This window comes from Dunckerocampus dactyliophorus, chromosome 16, assembly GCF_027744805.1.
Source record: "Dunckerocampus dactyliophorus isolate RoL2022-P2 chromosome 16, RoL_Ddac_1.1, whole genome shotgun sequence".
NCBI classification, from domain to species: domain Eukaryota; kingdom Metazoa; phylum Chordata; class Actinopteri; order Syngnathiformes; family Syngnathidae; genus Dunckerocampus; species Dunckerocampus dactyliophorus.
This window is the reverse complement of record NC_072834.1, coordinates 12,076,564-12,102,767: the sequence shown is the minus strand read 5'-3', so window position 1 is coordinate 12,102,767 and position 26,204 is coordinate 12,076,564. Positions and strand designations below refer to the sequence as shown.

Genomic DNA, 26,204 nt, shown 5'->3' with positions numbered 1-26,204 from the left:
AGCATGATTGAATAATTAATATATTTTTGGAAAAACCGTGATAGAGTGAAGCTGCAAAATTTGAACCACAAAGTGATGAGGAATTTATTTTCGTGCATGTAAACATAATGAGTATGTGTGTATGGGGGCGGCGGGATGGGTTTAGCGTGCGTCTGCTTTGTGCTATGACGAAAAGACAATAGAAATAATTAGGGAATATAAATGTGTTCCCTGCTGTGTCCTGCTATTATTTGGTCCTGAGGTATCATGCACCTCCTGGACTGCCTGCAGTCGTAATCTATTATTCCTTTGTGCTTGCACGTACTGTATCTCATGATCTGCACACCTCTCACAGTGCTCGGCCGTTAATGGTTGTGCACATGAACTGTTAAGATAAAGAAGCTGCATCTTCGCTCTTCCTTGCACATCTCCACCTCAAGACAATACTGCATTGTGAATGGATGGAAATGTTCTAATGAAGAGCAGGCCTACAGGGAATCACGCTACATGTGACTGTAGATGCCATTATAGAAATATGCAGATTTAATTAGGAATTTAATAACAGTCAAGTCCGCTGCTAGGCTCCACTGACTTAAATAATGACTCTTAAACTGCTTTAATGAATATAACATTAAAGAATCACATCTAAAGCGTAAAACAATTTTAGACTGTTTTTTTTACCTTATTCTTTTTCTTAACCGAAAATTCCTTAACCATTTGTACTCAGTAATAGCTCTTTTAAAACAATTGCAGGAATGAATGTATTCTGAGGAACTAAACTTCATTTATCTGACCTGTGTTCTCCTTCCAAACGCTTCCTCTTCCATGTGTTAACGTTCTAATTCGTATCGGGTTTTTTTTGACACGACTGATGACATCACAGTGTGGCGTGTCCTCCAGGCGTCTCTTTTTCAATTAGCAGCTCCCAGCACGGTCGTTAACACGCAGCAGAGTGTCACATGCATCCTAAAACCAAATTAAACGTGTTAAGTCGGTTCACAGGAAGAGGTGAAGTCGGAGCCACCAGATGTTTTGCTGGCGTGCACTGGAAGCCTGAGGAGGCTGATGGGGTGACTCATCACAATGCCGGTGGATCATTGCGCTTTTGTGATGCCGCAAAATTTGTGGATCAAAAAAGATTTTTTTTTTTCTGCAGAAAACACATTTCATTCACCCTAACTCGAAAACAATTATAAATATGTTATTGTAAAATACAAAATGTACAAAAAAAATTCATAAAATGCACAGTGGTGCCTTGGTCAGCATCATTAATCCATTCCAGAAGAGCCGACTCAAACCAAAACGGATGTTAACCAAAGCACGTTTTCCCATAGAAAATAATGGAAGTCCAATTAAACCGTTCCAGACACTCAAACACAAAGTTATAGACAATAATTATAGTTTTACATGCAGAAAATGAGCTGCATGGTGGTCTAGTGCCCACACAGTCACAGTCTGGAGATCAGGAAGACCTGGGTTCGATTCTCCCTTAAGCATCTCTGTGTGGAGTTTGCACGTTCTCCCCGTGCGTGGGTTTTCTCCGGGTACTCCGGTTTCCTCCCACATTCCAAAAACATGCATGTTAGGTTCATTGGCGACTCTAAATTGTCCATAGGTATGAATGTGAGTGTGAATGCTTGTTTGTCTATATGTGCCCTGTGATTGGCTGGCGACCAGTCCAGGGTGTACCCCGCCTGTCGCCCGAAGTCAGCTGGGATAGGCTCCAGTATACCCCCGCGACCCTAATGAGGAAGAAGCGGCATAGAAAATGGATGAATGCAGAAAATGATCCAAAAATAATTATGACATATGAACGAACAACTGAACATTTAACATCACGTTTACCGAGTTTTGCAAAGATGCTTTCAGGGCAATCCCTTTTTTATACTGTTACGGCACTCATTCATTTATTTTCTATGCCGCTTAATCCTGTTACTGCATTCGTGGCGCAAAACTATGGATGCACAGTTTTACATTCAAAAAACAATGCCACAAACATGACATACGAAATGGAGAAAAGAACATTTAACATCGCTTTTACCTGTAGTGGACACCCTGAGAAAACAACAGCCAGAAAGACAAGGGAGGCATTTGGAGGCATGCTTGTCCGCACTTGCAAACTCCCCATGTCTAACAACGCTGTGTGTGCCTGTTCTTTTTTTAAAACCAGCCTCTGCTTGCCTTAAATTTGTCAACAGACTCACTCGTTGCAGGCGTTTTCTTCGTGAGAGCCACATGCTGCAGCCTTGCCTCTGAAACGCTGCCGTTGAACCATTGATCTAGTGATGTGTGGATTGATAATGAAATATCGATACTTTCGATAACAGTGCAAATCGATTCTCAAATCAAAATAGCGACACTGCCAATACTTCAGTCATTCGAGGTCATGTTTGTCTGAAATGTTGAAACATCGACCGATCGTAAACGGAGCCATGTGTGAATTGTGAATACAGTTTTCATTCTTAAAGTAGTTTGTCATAATTATTTATTCATTTCAATGGTTTTATTTTACTTTTCTTTTTTTTATTGTTTAAAACACCATTTTCACATACTTCATATGATTTTTGTCTGTTACGATCTGGTGATGAGCAGAGAAGGAAAAGTGTCTTTTAATTAGCACAAGCAGGTGCAGATACTCACAGTAATGCTGACAAAAAGGTAAAGCAAAAGCGACGGGGAGATAAGGCTCCGTGAAACATAAAGGCCATAAGTCTACAAGGCATTCAGCAAACGAGACGGAATGTCTAGGTGACACCATAACAAGTACCGAACAACGTCAATGACCCAGCGCCGTCAAAGTCACAATGCTTGGCTTATAAACCCAATTGATGGCTAATAGAGCGTGGCTGCACACGCGGCGCCAATGGTGTAAAGCGTCTGCCTCTTACAGCAAACCAAAATAATAGCGCAGAACAGGAAGTGACAATTCCTGTCCTGCGGAGCAGGACATTGTCCTCTGTTTTTCTCTTGTCATACTGTATATTAACGTGGCTATATTGTAAATCAAAGTATCGGTGTCAGATCAGTATCGCCGATACCGGCTCGATTTTTACTCAGTATCGGCTCGGAAACTAAATCAGTGATATTGCACATCAGTGCCAGCAACAACTTCTCAACATCTTCGATGGTTTGCGGTCTCTGTTGTGTTAACGCTGTTGCTCCTTTCACAACATTAGCTCAATTGATTACATTGTTATTCTTCAGGATGATGCTTATTGTTCCAGTACACTCCGGCGAGCTCTGCAACACGGCCGCCATCTGCGAACTTTGCGATGACTTCTTCCTTGAATTCAGTTATGGTCTTCACCTGCCTTGAAATGTTGCTGCCACTCGCAACCTTCTTTGGGCTCAGAACAAATTAGTTAGAGTTTGTCGCACTCTGAAAAAATGCACGCACAGGAGTCATCAACGCAGAGGGTCCATTGTTTGGCCACTGGATTCCGGATGCCTTTACAGGCTGCCGTAGTAAAGTGTGAACTAAGTATCGAGAGACTTCGTCTTGGGTGTGTGATCTAAGATGGCTGTGTAAACAAACCAACTCTCTGCTAACTACTTCCTGCTAGTGGCGCCACATCCGCAGGAAAGGAGCGCCAGAAAAAGGTAATGACGCTGCAGGAAAGGGGTTGCAATTCAGGACATGTTAAAGAAAGGAAAAACTTTTGATGCTGTAAGTCGCCATTATGGAGTGAATGAATGAAGGAAGCATGCATTACATTGTAACTGCAACATCATGCTTAGTTTGCTGAAAAAAGCATAAGGGATCAAACTTACACCTCCCATGTCTATAGCTGACTGATGGATAGTTGGCAGAGAGCTAGGATTTATTTTACGATGTGTAGCGAAGCCTGCTGGAAAAAAAAAAATAACTCCAAAACTGTCCTCTGTGAAATTGTGGGTGTATTTCGTTCATGAAAACCCAGAACTTGAGCTCTTCCGCAACTTTATTGCTGCAGACACCTAAAAAAACGCAATTTTTTCTACAAAAACGCCCACGGTTATTTATGTGCATGCAAGAGGAACAACTGCACCGCACAGCTTTCAGTTCTAGTGTGGTAATGATTAACCCAGTAGTTACATGTCAGTCTCCTTCCAGGAAGTAGTGATGAATCAGCCATAGTGAATCCACGCTGACGCGCGTGTCCCAACATTTTTGCGGCAACCTACGACATCTGCTGATGACTCCACACATTGCTAGCTCCTAACACGTCTCTACGCTTGACCGTGTGCTGACTTGCTCCCTGAAATGCCTGGCAGGGAGTGTCTCTCCCCGTCGGCTTGGAAACAAGCTACAGATCTAGTTAACTATGAATGTTACCAAGAGGGACTTGCAGTTCCAAACTCCTAACAAAGACGTGTCATGACCCGTTCCTCTCACATGAGCGTGAAATGGATGCGAGCGGAGAGGAGTGTGTTGATTTAAGAGAAGGCAAACATGGAGGCGAGAGATGAGCTCTCCCATAAGTCCACCTCCTTGGTGCCTCTATCGGCCCTCCTCCCCACTAATCCGTTGCTGTTCCACACTGGTGGGGCGGAGGAGATATTTGGAGAATTCTTTTCTGTGACCACACCAAACTCCCCTGTCACATGGCCTCTTTTTCCTTCCCTTCCTTCTCCTAAATAAGGAATTTCAGTGAAGAAAAGGAGAAAGAGCAAAGGGGCGGGTCATAGAGTGAAATAAGAGGACGTGAAGGCGTATCTCTTCCTCCAAATGCCTCTTTTCTCTCCAACGTGGTGAAGTCATATATCTCAGACCAGGGTGTTTGCAGTATTTACCTTGGCAACCTGCGGAGTGCACAGTGTAGCGTGGAGAAAGAATTAGATAAGAGAGGGAGGAGAGCAGCGCTAAACAAGTGGTGTACCTGCACTCACCTGAACGCTACAAAAAGTAAGTCAACACTCCTTTACTTGTTACTTGTGTTTCACTACATTGTCCAGAATGAAGCAGAAGGCCAGCTTTTCTCTGGCTCACACACACACACACACACACCAGGATTCATTTGTTGAATTTTACTTTCGGATGAAATTGTTATGAAAACCGGTTTCTTGAGTGTCTCACGCACTTGAACACATGAATATTGCTGTTTCAATAGGACACAAAGTTCTCATGGAGCAACACAAATGTATTCATTAGTACTGAATAACAGTTGCCCCGAGCAATCAAGAGCCTAGATAAGCTAAAGGCTGTGTAAGTATAGAGGACATTGAATTTATTTATTTAATTTACAGTAGCTGGGTTTCATTCCATGCTTCTAAATAAAACTGGTGAGGGACTTGGGTTGAATCTCAGGAGGTAGAGTGTTAGTTTTATGCAGCCGAACAGAACTTTATGCAACAAGAGGGACGTTGCAAAACATGCAGAAAGACTAATACATCATCAAGAAGCAGACTCATACGAGTACAATCAAACCGTGGTTTTTGAACGTCCCACTACTCATATGATCCTGTTTGTGTCGCAAATTTTTGCCAACATTTTTCCTTGGCCCCTTGTAGAGTGTCTCGGTTATCGTACGATATTGCGCGTAACCTTGTGGCATTAATAAAGATTTTTACCTGGGTCTTGTGTGAATACTTTTTCTAGGCAGACACTGTGAGGGCCAGTATTGTTAAAAGTATTTATTTATTTCCGTACACCCTGACTCGGATTCAAACCCAGTCTCGTGTGCCAAGCGCTGGTATCGTTACCCACTGCGCCATCCAGCTGTTGATAAAAAAAAAACAAGAACTCTAACACTATACTTCCACCACTGATTGGCAGTGCTTGAAAAGTTCACGGTCAGCCAAATGTAACAAGCGTAAATAGAAAGGCTTGCTGAAGGGTTAAGACAACTTCAAACTTCTACACTACAACATCAACCGCAGCACTTCAGAATCAGTATTTATTTAAACACTTAATAAAAACTTAAAACTTTTAATTAATTGGAGACTCTTAATGGTCCATAGGTATGAACGTGAGTGTGAATGCCTGTTTGTCTACATGTGCCCTGCGATTGGCTGGCGACCAAAGTCAGCAGGGATAGGGTCCAGCATACCCCCGCGATCCTAGTGAAGGATAAGCGGCATAGAAAAAGGGTGGATGAATAAAACTTTTAAATGAAACAAAAAATCTACTCACCAGAGATGTTTAATTTCCATTGTGGGCGTAATTTGGCTTGTCCAACAGGTTTACTCTAGTCAACCATTCAAAAGACGGAAAAATGCTGACGCCACTGTGGGCCAGCTGTCGAATCTGAAATCTGAAAAACAGCCCCGTTGCTATTAGTGTGTATGTGACAGGGGTCGGCACTCGTGATTCTGACGGCCCTGAGCAGATTAGATTGATACAGTCAATTATTAGATAAGAATAAAAATAACATTAGTGCAACTTGGGGCATTTAAATAGTATTAGGAACAGCACTAAGAAAGCACACTACCCTCATTATTTGATATGAATGACGTAGTAGAAAAGTTTACTGTTTTGTAAATATTGGACCAAAATTGGAAGAAGAAATTCCAAAATTCTGAACAATGGAGTAAAGGAATGAAACAATAGACAGGAGTCTATATCCATGTTTGTCACTGATGTAACAAAAAAAGATAATTAATCACGACATCCTAACAACAAAATTAGAAAGGTACGGAATCAGAGGATTAGTTTAGAATTGGGTTAAAAGCTACCTAGCAAACAGGAAGCAATACGTAAAGCTGCAAGTTTAAATATTAGATGTGGCGTACCGCAGGGGTCAATACTGGGACCAAAACTGTTCAACTTGTATATCAATGACATCTGTAAAGTGATAAAATTTGTGGATGATTCTACTGCCTTATGTTCTGGGGAAAGCACACAAGAGCTAATTCAAAAAGTCACAAATGAAATGATCATATTAAAAAGATGGTTTGATAAAAACAGATTATCCCTGAACTTAAGTAAAACTAACATAATGCTATTTGATAATAGCAGAAAGGACACGTATGACCAAATACAAATAGACGGAGTGGACATTGGAAGTGTGTAATAGATGAAAAAATGAGCCGGAAATCTCACATCAAAAATATACAACATAAGGTGGTGAGAAATACTTCAATACTGAATAAAGTAAAATTTGCTCCTGATTAAAAATCACTCCATATTCTTTGCAGTTCTCTGGTATTGCCGTATCGACTGTAACTTATTGTGTGGAGACATGGGGTAATAACTATAAAAGTAATCTTCACTCGCTAAATGTACTGCTAAAAAGATCAGTGAGGATAACCCATAATGCCGCATATAGAGAACATACAAATCCCTTATTTTTAAAATCCACAAATATGAAAATTCGCTGATTTAGTCCATTTTCAAACCGCTAAAATAATGCATAAAGCTGTCAATAGCCCATTACCCGAAAATGTCATACAATACTATAAGAGAGGAGAAATATGATCTTAGGAAAAAGCTAAACTTGAAACACATATGCACGAACAACGCTAAAAACCCACAGCATTTCAGTATGTGGAATCAAATTATGGAACTTAAATTATGAGTAAGGAACTCAAACTAAGCACCAAGACGAGCGAATTCAAGAAACAATACAAGCAGTTGATGTTTGCAAAATACAAGGAAGAAGAGTCTTGAACTTGTTTTGTTATACTTGTCTCTATTTATTATTATTTATCTATTATTATACTGATTATTATAATTATTGTAAAAAAAATCTGAATAATTCCATCATCAAATTGTTACATTACCTTATCATTCTTCTATGTATTAAAAAATCACATACGAAATACAGGAAGTGAATAAATGTACAGCAATAGATGTGGAACAGATGGGGGGGTAGGATTAAATAAGCTTTGCTTCTTCCTACTCCTTTCGGACATGTGGAACTGTGAATTGAATTATGTGATGTATTCAATTGTAACTTGTATGCATGTTCAAATAAAATTAAAACATGAGCATTACCAAATAGAAACACAGACGCTGAAATCTGTATGGAGGGACATTCAATGCAGCCAAGAAGCAGACTACTAAATAAAGATAATAGACTGTTGGAAATAAATTCATACAATTTCATAGACATTAAAATTTAAGTTGTAAATGTAGGTCAGTACTTCTGGTAGTGGTTAGGCCAGCAGAGGAGGCCTTGCTGGCCCCGACTGTGTTAGAAATATATGAATACAATATAAGTTAATGGTCTTAACTTTAATGATGAGTGTAACACAGCCATCCATCCGTTTTCTATGCCGTCTATCCTTTTGGTTTGCTGGAGCCTATCACAGCTGACTTCGGGCGAGAGGCGGGGTACACCCTGGGCTGGTTGCCAGTCAATCGCAGAGGTGTATATTACAAATTTGAATTATATTAAAGTGTATTATAACTAGAAAGCTAATTTTGTCAAATAAAAATAACCACAGAGCTTTACACGTGAGCAAATGATGGAGATCATTTCATACACAGTCAAACCTCGGTTTTCCAACATGCTGGTTTTGTATGATTTGTTTTTTGACCAAAATTTCCCCTAAAATCCTGCCTCGGTTTTTGTACACTGTCTCGCTTATCGTACAATACTGCACGTAGCAAACTGTGGTATTTTATGCCTTGCTTGTTTATTCAGCCATCTTGCATCACGCACCTAACAACAAATCTGGCGAGACTTAGTTTAGACAACTAAAGGAACCTTTTTGTTTGGACAAATATAACAATGAAAAAAAAAATAGCTCATAAGAGTTACATTTTGTGGCAGTACAATGCTATAGCTATTCATGTAAGAACTTGTGATTTTGGTTATCATCAAGAAAGCCATGGAAGTTGCTAGATGTCCGCTCTTAAATTCAACTCTTATGAGCAGCACATGATCATGTTTTCCAAACAAACCAAATAACATTTTTATTCATCCTAAGAGGACCTTGTGACCTCCAATCAGCTGTTTACGTGCACAGTTCAGGGGTCACAGACGACAGACTTTCTGCCGTCATTTAATTCAGAGATAAGTCTGCAGTACTTTGGACATGTCAGGACAAGACAGATGTTGAGACCGGAAAAAGATACTACAGCCAAAGCAGATGCTGTGGATATTACGAGCTGGTTTGGAATCACTTAGCGGCGGGAGGACAGGAATTATCCGTCACATACCCGTATAACCGCTGCAAACTCAGACAATAAACACACACGCGAGACTGAAACACTGCGGTGTGGACAAAACCATCATTTGTCAGACTGCCAGCTCACATTGCGCAACGTGTGTTTTGCAAGGTAAGTAATAGGTGCGCCTTTCTGCCCTCCAGGAACAAAGGTGCTTCACAAACACAAATGTACTTTGACTGCAGCCATAAAGTATACTCACTCAAGCCCTTTCCTAATGTTTGCGGAGGGCATACATACCATAGATTTGTATGCAGGAAATGGAAGTGTGGGAAAATGTTCCAACCGAGGCTAAACATTTCCATATGACATGTACTTAAGGTAAAAAAAAATACCCCAGAATCAGTGATTTAGATGTTTTATAAGCAATTACCTCTTCATACTTTCCCTACTTGACATGCTGACATGATATACTGTAGGTTCTTTACTTTCGGGGCAGCTCCTGCAGTGAATACCAGTGTTGTTTGGTGTTTTGTTTAGAGTCTTGTATACACATAACGGTCTTTGTCCGCGAGGGAGGAAGGAAGTGACAGCTGAATGAGCAAACAGGATGCAGGAAGGAGGACTATTCCGTTGAAGCCAAGGGGAAGTTCATACTGCATTCATTGGAGAAATAAGTCAGCTGTGATTCAGCTGCAGATCATCAAGACTTGGAGCTTTTTGTCATTTTTATTATGACTTCATAATAACAATAATACCTGTGATGCATGTATGGGGCATTAATTGTAATTAATCAATCACACATATATGTTAGGGCTGTCAATTGATTTCAATATTTAATCGGGATGGATTGCATGTTGTCCATAGTTAACTCATAATTAATTGCAATTAATCATAGATTGAAATAAGTTTTTATCTATAATGTGTACCTTTGAAAGATCATTTTAAAGTTTTTAACACACCTATCAACATGAGACTGGATAATATGTTTGCTTCATGCAATTTTTTGCTTATTAAAAATATGGCTTTTTTTTTTTTAAAACAGCTCAATGCAAAATAGACCTCAGTGTATAAAAAGCAAACACAATATGCAACAAGTGGACATTGGTATCATTCTCTTCAAGCAAACAATCGCACAAAATAACATGGCATCATCAGTAACATTACATAATCTCATGTGACTAACAATACAAATAAAGGTTTACAAACTAAGTGAAATGAAAACACGGTGTTGGAAAAATAAATATTGATAACTTACCAAAAATAAAGTGCTCAGGAACAGTCAGTAGTTTAGAGAACTAGGACTGAGCCCGTATACTATAGTGCAGTCAGGTTATACTTGTATCTTATACTTCACTTCCAAATGCTTTTTGACACAGACACAAACCCTCTTTTACACACACTTTATCACACTTTTCTTAGTCTGGCCACTTCAACGACGTGGAAGTATGACACTGTGGGTCTTTCAACATGCTAATTTTATTCTGTCATCTTTGGCAAATACAGCAGTGCAATCACAAGCGCTAATAAATTCCCTCATGAGCCTTTCCTGTCATCTCGTTGAGCGCTGCGTGTGTACTCGCTATGCCTGCTAACTAGCAGCTCGTAACCCAAGTTTTAGTTCATAGTTCAAAGCAAAAAAGCAGCCAAGAGACGGCTCGCACCTAAAAAACACTTGTTAGTTGGGACACACGTATGCCAAGGTACCACCGTGTAAATGACAATAAAAAAACACCTGCTGTGCTGCAGTGTCTTCTCTCTGGCGTTTGAGAATCGACGCACTGCGTGACCACTCAACTCACAGCGACAGTAGATACAAATAATTTTGGTCTTGTCGAGAGAGCCATCTGCCAGGGCTTTGAAGCTCAACTTACCATTCAAAACACCTTTTTCTTTGTCCACTTCTGCTCGATATTTGTCCCTCTTGTGGCTCCACATCAGCTGCCACACCGCTGCGTTTCCTCAAACTACGGTGTGGGCCGAGGGTCAAACAGAAAGTGCGCCCCTTGATCACGCGTCACAAAAACAACAGCAGCATTAAAGGGGATTTCCGTTAACTTGTTATGAATACGTTGTTGTCAAGCAACCTGTCTGTACAAAGTTCAAGCAATAGTGCTTCTACTGTTTAATTGTACAGAGCTTCTATTGTTTAAGACTAGCCATCGCTAACAAAGCTTTGTGTTATTGGCGTATTAGTATCTTTTTTTTTTTTTGGCACTATATTGTGCTTTTTGCTTCATTTTTCACATTTTTTCTGTTTTTTTTTTTGTTTACGTTTTTCTACAATGTGCTGCGGGCCAAGAAACAACGAGCCATGGGCCACAAATGTCTCATAGGATGCAGTTTGAACACCCCTGCTTTTCGGTTGAGCAAATGATGTGACGTCGACTCTATGAGGGACGCATCCCACTTCGAGTGTTTAGTTTGTTAGCTTTCTATCATGAAGGAGCAATGGCAATTGAGCGAAAGGGCATGTTTTTGCAGCTGGAACTCATTGATGCCTGGCAACAATGTGTAGATGTGAAATTGGAGGAGAAGGGTGTTCGCGGAGGTTCCCTGAACGAATTGAATCCATCCATCCATCCACTTTCTATGCCGCTTATCCTCATTAGGGTCGCGGGGTATGCTGGAGCTTATCCCAGATGACTTTTGGGTGAGAGGCAGGGTACACCCTGGACTGGTCACCAGCCAATCTCAGGGCACATATAGACAAACAACCATTCCAAATTAACATTCATACCTATGGACAATTTAGAGTCGCTAATTAACCTAACATGCATGTTTTTGGAATGTGGGAGGAAACCGGAGTCTTCCTGATGTCCTGTGTGGCCAATATGCTAACCACTCATCTACTGTGTGGCCTGAATTGCATACAGACAGGAAATAATGTACTAGAAGCCCACCAACTACAGCCTTAATGGTCAGCGTCTCTGTAGAAGCCGGCTGGCTGAACAAGGAATCCGGAGAAATGCAACAAAATGAGTACCTGAGAGCAGCAAAGTGTACAAGCATGTCCAAGGGTCAAAATGTGTATAGAAAATGCGTACATGTTGGCAGGCAAATTAGTGTAAGAACTAATAATATATAGTATAATTAAATAATATATCTTAAAATTAAGATGATCTATTTGATTTGTTTTCTTTCAACACAAAGCTGAAATGTAATTAAATATAGTTACCTTATTTATTTAAACACTATGAACATTTCATTTAATTCTGAATGTAACCTAAATTTTCCCGGTTATGATACTGCTCAAATTTGATAAAAATATGCTCTTGTTTTTAAAAACACATTTTGTCAATAAATCAGGGGTTAGCTTTAGCATGATTAATGAAAGGTGAAAAGGTGACGAATGTCCAAGTGGCCATTAGCATTCTTAAACTTTGAATATGCATATTTTAAAAAGGCATATTTTTCTATGTCTTTTGGCCACTCGTCGACATGCAGACGTGGGTTTTTGTCCTTAAAAAACAGAGCGTTTGGCCAGAGTGGAGATTTTGAAAAACTCTGGCTACAGCGCATGTGTGTGTGTGCGTGTGTGTGTGGAAGGGTAAAAAGGTGCTTTTCGGTTAGCATGTTTAGGACCGGCCCTTTTACAGGACACTGGGCCACCCAGTGTCCACCCAGTCTTTTGTTCTAAAAGAATAAGTCAGAATAAGGCTGAGTCTGAAGGGAAGTTTAACAGTTTACTATTAAAAAGGAGTAGATACAAGCAATAGCAATGCCAGCACTGGAGAGAACGGTCAGCCAAGCAACTGGGATATTGGGAGGTCCAAACGCTCTCTGAAGTGAAACTGAGTTCCTCTTCCTCATACGCCTGCTTTGGAGATGGTCCCAATGCTCAGGAAACTCCCCGTTAACTGTTGGTATTCTGGCCTGACCTGATTCCAACCAATCCTTGGATAGAGGGCTTAGCGTCCCAGCTAGGAGACAGGAAGGATGACTCATAATAAAACTATGTGTATGTGTGTTAAGTTAATTAAAGAACAGTGTGATATTGAAGTCTTGACGTGTGTTATCGCTCTTTTACAGTTAAGGCCTTCTTGAAGGTCTACACCCACAACAGAATGGAAAATGCTCCTATTTCTAACAGTGTCACTATAAATGTTTCTAAACACTATAGAGCAACAATACAAGAAGTTATCGAAGAAGGGGTGTTGGTTGCGTGCGTTCGCCTTGTTAACACGCACGCACGGGCGATGAAAAAAACATTCATGTGGCTTTATGTAAGCGAAGGTTGATTTTAAAGATAATGTACGCATCACTGTGCATCTGATATCTTACTAGATTAATGAACAGAGGCATTGTAATGCGTGACCAAGTCGGTCTTCTTATGAGGTCTTGTCTCAGTACGGTCCAACGTCTTTCTCTTTTGTGCGGTCCACGTGTTTGCTACGCCGCGCATCTCTCCACGACTCTGATACAAATGTCCTAAAATGGCGCCCACGGCCCACAATGCATTGCGCGATCACATGCAAGTATCGCCAAATTGTGTCTTGTGCGCGTGATCCAAGATGGCAGCGTAAACAAACCGGACGGGGTTTTGGATGCTAAACAAGCGGGCGAACACAAAGTAAGGCAAAATTTTAGCTAAAAAATTTGGTTGTTAAGCGAAAACATGCTCTAACCGGGACAGATGTTAACCGAGGTATGACTGTATGTGATAATACAGGTCAAATGTGCAGCAGATATGTACCACTGTTAGAAAGCCCACAATTCTTACATGTTTCTGCCTTCATGCTTCACTTACAATGTTTTTTTCCTTAAACACTGACATTTCACACTTTGTTCAGCTGTTCTTGAACGCATCAAAGTTGAGTGCTGAGTTGTTTGGCTACGGAAGCAAGAGCTTTGACAGTAAAGCCGGCCTCAAAATAGACTTTTTTGGGGCGTATTAATTAGTGGCTTCTTTTTTGGCATTTGCTGGTGGTCCCTGGCAGGTAACGCATCTAAAGTCAAACACAATCAGTTCTGAAATGCTGATTTGTTTGACATCGGAATCAACTTTACCAAAGGAAATATTGGAAACTGAACTGTTGCCATCATAATAAAAAAAAACACACACACAAGAAGCCAAAGAAAATGCAAAACACGCTCAAGTCTCACAGGATTTTTTAGGTATATTTTTCCGAAATATTTACTTTAGTGAACAACTTTCCCTTTCTATGATCAGTTGAAATTTAGCTGAACAATAAGAATACATTTGAACAGAATATTTGAAGGTTTGACAAAGTTGTGTAACAAACAATGAAGAAATTACATAAAAGAGATGATCTTTCATATCAAAGACACAAAAGAGTTCAATGAAAATGCACACACACGCAGACACAACAAAGACATTGAAGAGTTCATTGTCAACACACACATCAAAGACTGCAGCATTACAGTTTGTGGTTATCGGTTACTATCTAACCTGATGTAAAACGCTTTCCGAGACCAAGTGCTTGCTTGCTCCAGCCAGTGTTACACTGAATTACAAATGTAAGCAACAAAAAACCTATTTAACAAGAACAAATACGACAAAAATGACCTGCCAGATGCAAGGAAATCCTCTTGCTGTTTGTTCAACTTTTTGTCTTCTAACAGAATCAACATGGCAAACAGAGGCCAGGCCTACGGTCTCAGCCGCGAGGTGCAGAACAAGATTGATAAGAAATATGACCCGGAATTGGAGGAAACGCTGGTGGAGTGGATCATTGCCCAGTGTGGACCCAAAGTGGGGAAGCCTGAGTCAGGCAGATCTGGCTTCCAGGAATGGCTAAAGAACGGATCTGTGAGTTGGATGCAGCATAATCACCAACGTTTACTGTATTGTTTTGGAATCGTTCATTCTCCGTCTCTTCAGGTGCTGTGTGAGCTCATCAACAGCTTGCATAGCGGCACCAAGCCAATCAAGAATATAAAGAACTCTGGAATGGCCTTCACACAAATGGAGCAAATCTCCATATTCCTAAAAGCTGCGGAAAGCTACGGAGTCACTAAAACGGACACCTTCCAAACAGTTGACCTCTTTGAAAGTAAGATGACCGCCAATGTCTGTGTGTGTGTGTGTGTGTGTGTGTTTGTGACGTGCTTTATTGAATGGATTTTTCATCTCCAGACAAGGATCTGGCAGCTGTCCAGAGGACCTTGGCGGCTCTGGGTAGCTTGGCTGTCACAAAGAACGATGGAAATTACAAAGGAGACCCCAGCTGGTTCCACAAGTAAATGTTTTTCTGTTGCTTTTTTTCTACAGCACGACATGACATGTCCACACAGAAACATGTTCAGGCCAAAACGGTCAAGTATTTTTTATTGTTTCAGCCTTTCATCCATACGGAAACGGCAGAAACAGTATTTTTTGAAAACGGCTTCCAGAGTGGGCCGCACGGTGGCCTAGTGGTTAGCATGTTGGCCACACAGTCAGGAGATCGGGAAGATCTGGTGCATCTCTGTGTGGAGTTTGCATGTTCTCCATGTGCGTGCGTGGGTTTTCTCCGGGTACTCCCACATTCCCAAAACATGCATGCTAGTTTAATTGGCGACTCCACATTGTCCATAGGAATGAATGTGAGAGTGAATGAGTGTGAATGTCTATATGTGCCCTGTGATTGGCTGGCGACCAGTCCAGGGTGTACCCCGCCTCTCGCCCGAAGTCAGCTGGGATAGGCTCCAGCATACCCCCGCGACCGTAGTGAGGATAGGCGGCATAGAAAATGGTTGGTTGGGCTTCCACAGTGGGGAAAATCTGATAAAGCCGGCTAGTTTCCATATAGACAAGGAACCCGCTCTTTTCTGAAAGCGATGACAATGTCTGTCATCGACTGTCGCCGTCACATCACCAGAAGTGAGCTTTGGCAAGCCAACATAATATCTGAATATTTCGCCTGGCGTGACTCACCCCATTCGACATTATACTGATATTTTTTTGGTCTTATACTCGCAAAAGTAATACCACAAGACAAGCCTTGGAAAGTGGAAGACCACGGACATGCGCATGCCTTCTTTCTTCTTCTATAGCTTGGTGTGTGACGCTGTTCCGTCTGTGTGTGTCAGTTGACAGTGCCACACGTACAGTAGTGTAGCAGTGTCGTACATCGTTTTCACCCAGTGATCCATCCCCTTCTGGATGCAACTATTTACTAATCCGACACAGTGTGGACGCAATTTTCGATTCTTTTTGTAAAGTCACTAATTATACGTTTATATTTAGTGTAGGCACGGTACAGGGCGGACTACAAGGCACCTCGCAGGGCAGTTAAGGGTCTTCTTAGGACCAATGGCCTTTGAAGCCAGCCATACATCACACATTACATCAATGTCAAATCCTGCATAGATCTTATATAGGTTCACGGCCGAGACCAGGGATCTTGGCCTCAAAAAGGTTGGTCTAAGCAATGACACCGGGGGTTGTTTGTGTACAGGAAGTCCCAAGAGAACAGGAGAGATTTTTCCGAGGAGCAGCTGAGCGAAGGCAAGAACGTCATCGGCTTGCAAATGGGCACAAATAAGCTGGCGTCTCAAGCTGGCATGACGGGCTACGGAAGACCCAGACAAATCATCAACAACAACAACAACAACAACAACTGAATCCCACATGTTTTGACATTCCCTCTGCCGGCAAAGATAGAGAAACCCATGACTCATCTTCAGGCCGTGAGGACAAATGTGACCTGTCTGTTTTACAGACCAAACTGGACCAAAACAGGGACCAACGAGACCATGTGCACATATGACAATGACAACACATGTAAATATCGATTGGTTAAGAGCATTTGACATGATCTCACCTTATCTGCTAAAAGTACATATTCTGCATGTTTCATTTCAAGTCTTCTACCGAGGGATGCATTCAAGGACATCTGAGATTTGTTTTCTTTTGTCACAATACACATGTTGGATATTATTTTGTTTTTTGAGTTCAAAATTACAGCAATGTTACATTTACAGCAGCAGTGCAGCCTGACTATGATAAAATGAGGTCATGCAAAAGAGGAAATTGGACGCAGTACCAAACCTACTGCTGCATTTCTGTTGACAATAATATTTTTCTAATCAAAAGTGTTGGGCCCTCTTTTGGTTTCATACATTGAAAATGAGTTCAAAATAAAGTTCATTTTAACTCTTAAGAAGCCTCTGTGATGAATCAGTAATAGAAAAATGCAACCACTGCATAGCAGACATATACTGTAGATGTCATTGAAGGGGACTACAGTAATCCCTCGTTTATCGCGGTTAATCGGTTCCAGACCCGACTGTGATAAGTGAATGAAGTAGGATTCCTTATTTATAAATTGAATATTTTCATAGAGCATAGAAAACCTGTTTATGACCTAAATGTTTTTAACAGAGCCTTCTAGACATGAAATAACACCCCTATAGTCACCTTTACACATATTACCCAATATATCAACCATAATAAGACTCGTTCTCGTGTGTGTTGCTATAAATGTGTTCCCTAGAGGAGATGGCGGGCGGACAGGAAATTAAGTTGGGGGTTTTAGCTTGGCGTGGGTTACTGCAGCAACAGTATCCCGTGTTTTTATTAGGAATTTTTATTAGGAATTATTGTTCCTGTTGTGAGATCATTCAAACCTGCAATAAAAGCCGGTTGTTCCAGCAATCTAGTCTGGCATTTGTGTGTCTCAGTGAACTTTACAGTTACACGACTGACACCTAGTTACCAGTGTAGAATACTACATATCATTCACAGCCTCTTTGAATGGGTCTTCTGAATGCTTTAGATATGTATTGTAGTTCATTTAGCCATTTTTATGCTTGAAATGCTTAATTTAGGGAAAAAAATATGTAACATTTGCTTCAACATGAATATTTTATGACTAATGGGTTACCATGAAAAATCATGATTTATTAATACAGTGTTGAAGAACTGTGATAGAGTAAAGCAGCGAAATTCGAGTGGCATGGGATGACTTTATAGCATTAAGCGAGCTTTCATAGTGTAGAATTATGAAGAAATTGTTCAAAACTCGGTTTTTAATTTACTGAATTGTTTTTTTTTTTTTACTAAATAGGGACTCACAGGTACTCATCTCTGTTAATGTGTTCACTAACTCACCCCTAAATCAAAAAAGGAAACCCGCTAACATGTCATTAATTGTGTAACTGTCGTCGTACTCTTAACTTCATTTATGTGTATTAGCGTGGAAAAATCAACAGCTGTCGTCCTTGCCTCCAATCGACTCTCCTTTCCCCTTCCTGACCGAGCTGAATGACGGGTGCTTGAGTTTCACTACTTTGTATTTAAAACAAAGCCGTTTTAGTAACACAACAGCAAAAGGTGCGTTGAACAAAAGGTGCATCACAGCAGTATTTCATGTCAAGAAAACAGAAGTGTGTGAAAGAACAGGGCCGAGAATCTTTCCAATTTAATATTTCTGTGGAACGTATCCAAACCGAGCAGGTGGAGTGCATCACAGTTGTGATGTTTTGTCTGAAGCACGTTATGTTCCTTAAAAACCGCGTTTGCTTCGTTATAAAGTGAACACATCAGCTTCCTCACTGCACTTTTGGTAAATGCATAATTTGTATTTGTCTATTTTCAGTGTTATTCTTGTTTTGTTTTTAGAGTGGATAGCGCCCCATTTGTTCAAATGTGAGCCGTCTTCTTCTACCCGCTGCTTCATTGTGATGTGCCTGCCTCGCTGTTGCACCCTGCAGAGCGGCGGAACGAGCGCGTCTCTTGTTCGTCGATATGGTTTACGTTATTTCAGTGATGTTTTGCGCAGGCGTCAGCTATTTACCGTGGAATCACGTTTCAACCAAGTGACTAACTAGTCAACAAGTTGCGTGTACTTTGAGCAACGACGGACAAACAGGTGGCGCAAGAGATGCTGAGAAGTTGGAAGCACTGACATCGCTGGGAGTGCTTCTGGCTTCCCGGCACACTTCTTTTGAATTAAGTTGCTAAAGTTATGTGTTTACAGTTGGCAGGCGTGCTACCTTTGGTACCTGAGCCTTCAGTAGTGACTAAAGCAGCCCAAGCCTCCTCTTAATACCACCAGTATCATGTCACATTTATACAAACCATCAATAAAATACAAAAACACAATATAACAGCACAAAGAGCGATGAACAACACCATGTCTGTCTGCTTTCTTTGTGTTGGAACAGAATCAATTAAGCGCTGCGCTGTTCATGTGATGGGGTGTTCAAGCGCACGTGTAAATTTGAGTGTTAGGCATAGGCTTTCAGATATAAACTAATCAGAGGATGGAAAAATGTTGATGTTCTGTACGCCTGCTAGCTGGCCCTGTGAGGCGAATCTGAAATCTGAATATGAAACAGTCCCACTGCTAATGTTTAAGTGGCATGGTCCAGCACTACTGATTCTGAAGGCCATGGGCATATTATATTGACAAGGCAACACATAGAAGCTGAAATCTGATTGGACAAAAAAAATCACATACACATACACTACTGGAAGCAGTGCGGCCAAGAGGCACGCTAAAATGAAGATAATAGGCTGTTGGGGATGAATTCAGTGCTTCTGATAGTGTTTAGGCCAGCAGAGAAGGCTTTGCTGGCCCTGATTGCACACCACTGGAGTTAACATAGTTGTTTATGATTCCCTTTAGCTGTAGCAGTTGCCCTATGTGTGTTTACGATCTGTCACATGTTGCATGTGCCGTCATTTTTTTGGTTACACGCTGTGATTGTAGTTAGTGTTTGCTGCAACTTTGAGACCCCTGACCTGGACAGAGTTAGATGCAGGAGATTATGTCAGCTGAGGTCAGAGAGAAGGTGTAGGCGGAGTGTAGCGGAGTGATGAAATCATGTGAGCATTTCCAAAGAAGGAATGCTCACTGCAGAGTGACGGCAAACAAAGACATTTCCTTTTCCCTTTCCTCCTCATTCTTGTTCTGCTCCAAATGTAGCACAAAGAGGATATTGGGGGAATGGGACTACACACAGGGTGTTGTAAATACTTATTGTGTTATTATTATGGCAGCGTGTCGTGTTGCAACTGATGAGTGGATCCGAGACTTTTTGACTCAGGGGCCATTTTCTTTTTCTTCCGTCAGAGTTTTATTAAAAGTGAGAAAAGGCAACACACCACTCGCCTCACTCCAGTGGAATGTACTTTGAAGCCATGGAGGGGCATAACTGGGGCAACGATAGCCTTCAGGTTAAAGATGTGACCTTTTGGCTGTAAAGACGCCAGCTTCAAGCCAGTGGATATGGAAAACTGTGATTCAGGAAGCTGATAACGTCCTCTGCTATTTTGCTGCAATAAACTGTTGCATCATCACACCCAAAGACCGCCTGAGTGTCGTTTTCCAATTCGACTACGTACACCTCTGGCATCTGTACAGTTGCAAGTATTCGTGGATTCAAGTGAATTTGTTCTGCTTATCAAGTCAGGGCGAATGCTACTGTTAGCATTTGAGTGACGCAGTGGAAAAGACAAGTAAAGCCTTGGCTTCAATCCCAAGTGGAGCACCATGACGAGGCAAGTTCAAAAGGTTGAGAAATCAGAAAGGAACATCCCATCACTGTTGAAAAACCACCAACTCCTACTCCGGGCTTACACTAGTTCAAGCACCCCACACAGGGGCAATCAGTGGTTTATTTTATTTTGAACATGCTTAACAGTGTTATAATAAGTACATATAACGTCCACAAAGGAGTAGGAAGAAGCAGAACTTATTGAATCCTACTCCTTCTCCATGTCTCAGCACTTACTGATAGTCCGTTCCCTTCCTGTGCTTACCGTCTGCAGTGGAACCCCTTTATTAAGTCGATGCCGGATGGCTGACGCATGTCGACACGAGCGGTTGCCGACATAACCGAAAATAACCTTCGCTTGCACATTAACTTGTGACTTTCGGCAGAAACACGAGAAGAATGGGCGATAATAAAGGATTTTTTTTTTTTTGCCTTCGTGCCTCGTTATTATGCAAAGCTTTCTTTCAGTGGCGAACAATCTGAAAAACAAAATCAAATGGGTGCATTTTGTGAGTTTGTAGTTGCGGATAGGGGGAGAAAAGGACGGCTGAGAAGTCTAACGCAAAATTTGTAGTTTTACTTCCATTGTGAGGTAACCACAAATCTGCTTTTGCAGAAACATTCAATAATAATGGAGTTAAGAATACGATAACACAAGTCAGGCAGCATAAACTGACCGATTTGTCATAGAAATGCCCCCGTTGGGGCAGTCGTCCGTGTATTTTGACATCTACTTAAGCAAGCACTTTTTGGTAATAAGAACACACAACCGGGACTTGATGAGTTGGTCGACTTACTGTAGATGGGTATTCAATATAAACAATGTCAACTTCATGTACCGTGTCAATGAGGGAGATGACTGTTCAAAGATGGTTTGACAAAGCCAAATTCCAACAAACCCAGTGAATACATTGTTACAACTCAAACCGTTGTAACATTCTCAATTATGTCAGCTCCTTTCGCAACAAGCTACATCAATGCTTGTGAATTAGCTAAACGAAACTTATCAGTCCAACATATAAACGGTAGTGATAATATCTCGGCGGATGCAAACGGCCAGCTGCCTTTTCCGCTGTTCACCATTTGGGGGTGGGGGCCTTACGCGCTCTGAGCGTGTGCCCGCTGTCACTGCGCAATACATACCCGGAATGCGATCGACCATTTATGTTCATACATTTATAAAATGATAACTATCACAGCACGTGATGTCGCAGAAGCGCTGTCGTAAAAATTAGCCAAAGGAGGAAGTGACGTAATCCTTGCGCATGCTCGGGGCCGATCGCGTTCTGGGTACTTATTGCGCAGTGACGCAACCTGGCTCCTTATAATTATTTGCAGGTCCAGATCAGCCAGCCAGGGGGAGCCTGATGATAGAACAGAGGAGGTGATATCCCTTTCTTTAGACAACAGCCTCAGGGACTGTAACAACATACATGGTGAACTACCAAGGACTGTATGTGTTTTTCTTGGCTATTCATTAGTCAGTTTCTGATTCATGGACAATGATGTAATCTATACAGTACCAGTCAAAAGTTTTGAGACCCTTTTGCATTCAATATCATGAGAAAGTGTGTCCAAAGTTTTGACTGGTACTGACCTCCGTATTTCTGTTTGCCCATCCATTTGCTAGGAAGCTGTTAATTAGTTGTTAGTTGGCTACTTTCTACTTCAATCCAATCTAACTTTATCAGTGAGAATGCCTTGACACTTGGGTCTACTGACTGAAATTCCCCCATCCACATGTTAACCACTTTACATTTAAAATGTAATGGCTTCAATGGAGACAATGTTGACAAAATAGCATGGAAGTATGTCGTTTGTGCAAAAGGAAAATCATAACTAACATTATAAAAAAGATTTAAAATACTTCTCACCATTTCACATTTTTTTGCTTGGATGTCAGCCAAAAGGTCATCGGGCAATACCACAAAAGGCAGAAATCAAGAAGTGATTGCTTAAGGGGAAAGTTGAGGGAAGTGAAAAGGACAACATAACCTAACCTGAGATCTGCTGACTTCGCTCGAGCACCAAAACAATTAGTGCACAAATCAATGGGCGTTAACGGATTTCAATGACCTGCTGGAGGAGTAGACTTTGTTGCACGTCTCAATGAGAAGACGAGCCCCGTGTTTGTTGCTCTACTGTCGTGGCTGCTATGACTTTCTTTGATTGTTTTCATCAGTGGTTTTAGGAGGCTGTGGAAATCCCTAATATATGAGCTGCGATTTTAATATTGGTAAGGGCTTTGTGTCAACATTAGGGTTAGGAATGCACCCATCCACATTTTGTCACTTCCAATCCGACCCCGATACCAATTAAATTCTGATACCAGAGCTCTGTTTGCTTTAACTAATTCAGTACCAAAGACGTAGTTATACGTTTTTATAAACCTGAACGCCCCATCCCAAGGAGGCATTTATACGTTTTTTTTGCACGAGAGGCTAAAAGAGGTAATGACGCAACTCCCCTCCGAATATGCTTGTTCTACCAGATGCTGGTATCAACAACTCACATTTTGTATTTCAGAATGCTTTTCTTTCTAGTGTTCTTACATTATTAACTAAAAACCTCAATGAAAAGCAGGCTTGCGGGCGCCTCATGTGGTTGTGGGGGGGGCTATCTGGTGCCTGCGGGCACCGTGTTGGTGACGGGCACATTCGACATCTCATATTCGACTACAGTGCTAACAAACGATTTTGGTCTTCTTCTATGACTGCGAGTTTCAAATAGCACACATAGCATTGTCGACACCTATAGGAGTATTAATTGACGACACGCGGCTGCATAAAAAAACATACCGTGGAATAAAAGCGCAAGATTAAGACCCGCGACCCACCAGTTGAGAAGAACTGGGCTACAGAATGCTGAAGTTTACTCCCACTGCAGCGCAGCGCTGTCACTGGATACACTTTAATAATAAAACTATGTGAAGCGGTCAACATAAGGATCCAATAAGCATTTGGTAACCACTGATCCATCCTTACACTTGGCAGCAGATAAAAAAAAAACCTTAAACACTCTTCGAAACCAGAGTGATAAAAAGAACTGAACTGAAGCCAAATGTAACGGGTTAATAGAGCTTGAAGAGCAAACCGGGCCGCTATGTCGATCGTATCGGCCAACTTCAAAAGCCTGCTGGGATTGGAAAGTTGCGCAATGTGGGCTTTATGAGGTGTTCTGTGAGACGGCGCTGACGTTTGCACTATTTACTTGAATGCAGATTTGGATCAATGACAACGTAAACACGAGAGAGACGGCATTTGTGAACATTCCAGCTGCGGAGGACTCAATCATTGCTACGTTATTTCCAGCCGCAAGCGTGTGGCACCCTTATTGTTTTAACCTTCGTGTAATATCCATCACCGTTCTTTTCATTCCACACATAACATTTTAGCACACTACATTATGAGGAGTAAATGAGCTTTTCATAACTAATGATGAACAATGCAGCAGAAATATGCCTGCAGGTAAGATAAGAACTTGTGAAAATCAAGCTTAAGATATATTTACACATAGTTGCTGAGATGCATGCATAGACCAGACACTTAATATGAAACCTTAAAAGTAAGGTCAAGTCAAGTCAACTATGAAGGCCATGGCTGCCTGACAGTCATGTTGAAGAAGGCAGCTTTTTGGTCTCTTTTCTAGCATTTAAAGAAATACTTCCCCCTGCTGGCAGACATTCCATACTGCAGCACATTATGTATTTACTTTATGCAGTGGAAGGATCCCCTTGAACAGACGATACAGTAGTAGATTTATAAGACAATATATCTACAAAAATCCAGAAAAAACACATGAAATAAAAGGTTCTAAATCATTTTCATTTCAGTTTATTATGTCAAATAAGTATTTGACTCCCAAGAAAAATGTAACTTGGAGAAACCCTCGTCGGGAGCACAGAGGTCAGACGTATCTTCGAGTACCATCTCAGGCGAGATTTTAGGCCACTCCTCTTTACATATATTCTCAGAATCCCAAATTTTATGAGGATGTCGCTTGGCATCTTGCTGTGTTTCTATGGTACTAACGTCCGGAGACTGGCTAGGCCTTAATGTGCTTCTTTTTGAGCCTCATGCTGGAAGACCCATCCACTATTCATCTTCAGTGTTCTGGCTGAGGCCATGAGGTTCTCAAGTCACTGCCCCCTCAATGCGGGGAAGAGTGTCTGTACTCTCGGCTCTCTCTATCTCTAAATCTATCTATCTCTTAGCAGAAAAATAGCACCGAAGCAGAATGTTTTGACAGTAGGGGTTCAGCATTTCTCTGCCTCCAAATACAGCGAGTCGAGTTGATGTGAGAGAGCTCAATTTTGGACTCATGTGACCACATCACACTCTCCCAAGCTCCTCCTGTGTAAATCTGGGCTGGACATACTGTATGTTTACTTAAGAATATGTTATGTAATACATATTGTTTGAATACTCCTCCTGGAACGCTCTATCTATCTAAATTGCGTAAAGTGCGTTGTGTGTTTATCACTTGTACTAGAGCACATGAAAATACATAAATTCCACATTGTGTTGAACAATTCACTCATATCAGTTGGAATCGAAGTACAGTCAAACCTCGGTTTTCGTTCGCCCCGGTTTTGGTAGGATTCGGTTTTCTGTGAATATTTTCGCCCAAAATCGTGGCTTTCGTACAATATCACGCATAACAATCTAGTCTGTTTGCCCTCCTCAACATCGAATGCCCAGACAAAGCACCCTATGCGTTGCCGACTCACTGTCCGTGCATTTTATAAATGCGCGTGTCTGCTAAATACCCCGCCATGGGGCCGAAGAACATTGCGAGTGCCAGAAATTTGATGAAGAAGATGGGAAATTGAAGTCAATCTCGCCAGGATGTACAGGAAGTCCACATCAACAATAAGATCTATCTATCCGTCATTAATAATTATTCCTCATTGTTTTCTGCATGTAAAACCATAGTGATTATCTATAAAATGTATTTTTGGGTGTCTGGAATAGATTAATTGGATTTACATGATTTCCTATTGGGGGAAAAAACTGACTCAGTTTTCGTCAGACCTGATGGAACACACCAAGAAGGAAAACAGAGGTACCACTGTCACCCAAAACAAGGAAATAAAGGAAGTAGAAGAGGACAAACTCTAAACATGACCACTCAGACATAAATCATGACATCCATGTTTTTATTGGAATGCTTCAACTCAGTAACAAGACAACAAGCCAACCAAGTGCATGTATCGTACTACACCTACAGACGCCCACATCCTAACCCCCCCCCTTCAAACATCCTTTTTTCCCCCCAAACTTCACATCGCTTATTTACAACTGGGGTCGCTTCTACACATTCACACCACTCCAACCAAAACACAGTCATACCGTACACAGCCGCTCCCATAGACATTTAAGGCGCACACACGCATCCATACACACTATTTCAACACAAGCACGCACATACGCAGAGCTTAAGACAGCAGTATCATTTGAAGCTCGGTATGTGACTTATTGTGTCATATTGAAGCTTTAGCATAAGCTCGCTGACAGACCTTTTTGTTTTGCTTTATAATATTCAGTAGCTTCTGCAACTTTTATTCCTACAAGTGTTGGGGAATGATGTGGAGAAGCGAAGAGGGGCCGATATTGGCAGGGTTGCGTGAGAGATCAATGACAAAAAGACGACAGGGAGATACATTTATACACAAAAGGTGTGTAAGAACGAAAATACTGGATGAGAGGGAGAGAGTGCCATTCATTGTTAAATTGTGTTGCAA

At 41.3% G+C, this 26,204-nt stretch overlaps 1 protein-coding gene across 3 annotated transcripts; it reads left to right on the top strand.

Moving 5' to 3' along the window:
- Positions 1–4,541: 4,541 nt before the first annotated feature.
- On the top strand, positions 4,542–17,587 carry LOC129168955 (transgelin-like). Of its 3 annotated transcripts, none has more exons than XM_054754832.1 (5): positions 4,542–4,864; positions 14,600–14,786; positions 14,859–15,030; positions 15,114–15,216; positions 16,417–17,585. In XM_054754832.1, the coding sequence occupies exons 2-5, from the start codon at positions 14,607–14,609 to the stop codon at positions 16,580–16,582; spliced, it is 621 nt and encodes a 206-aa protein (XP_054610807.1). In that variant the 5' UTR covers positions 4,542–4,864; positions 14,600–14,606; the 3' UTR covers positions 16,583–17,585. The 3 variants fall into 3 exon arrangements, with proteins under 3 accessions (XP_054610807.1, XP_054610806.1, XP_054610808.1); XM_054754831.1 differs by lacking the exon at positions 4,542–4,864 and adding an exon at positions 13,524–13,586 and having other exon boundaries at positions 16,417–17,587; XM_054754833.1 differs by lacking the exon at positions 4,542–4,864 and adding an exon at positions 14,411–14,494 and having other exon boundaries at positions 16,417–17,587.
- Positions 17,588–26,204: the final 8,617 nt, after the last annotated feature.

What these genes read in the sequence shown, in the direction of transcription:
- LOC129168955 (XM_054754831.1), top strand. Translation starts at nt 13,561, where the DNA reads ATGCTAAACAAGCGGGCGAACACAAA. An exon ending in AACAAGCGGGCGAACACAAA is followed by an intron (nt 13,587 to 14,599) that starts GTAAGGCAAAAT and finishes GTCTTCTAACAG; the next exon opens with AATCAACATGGCAAACAGAG. An exon ending in AACAGTTGACCTCTTTGAAA is followed by an intron (nt 15,031 to 15,113) that starts GTAAGATGACCG and finishes TTTCATCTCCAG; the next exon opens with ACAAGGATCTGGCAGCTGTC.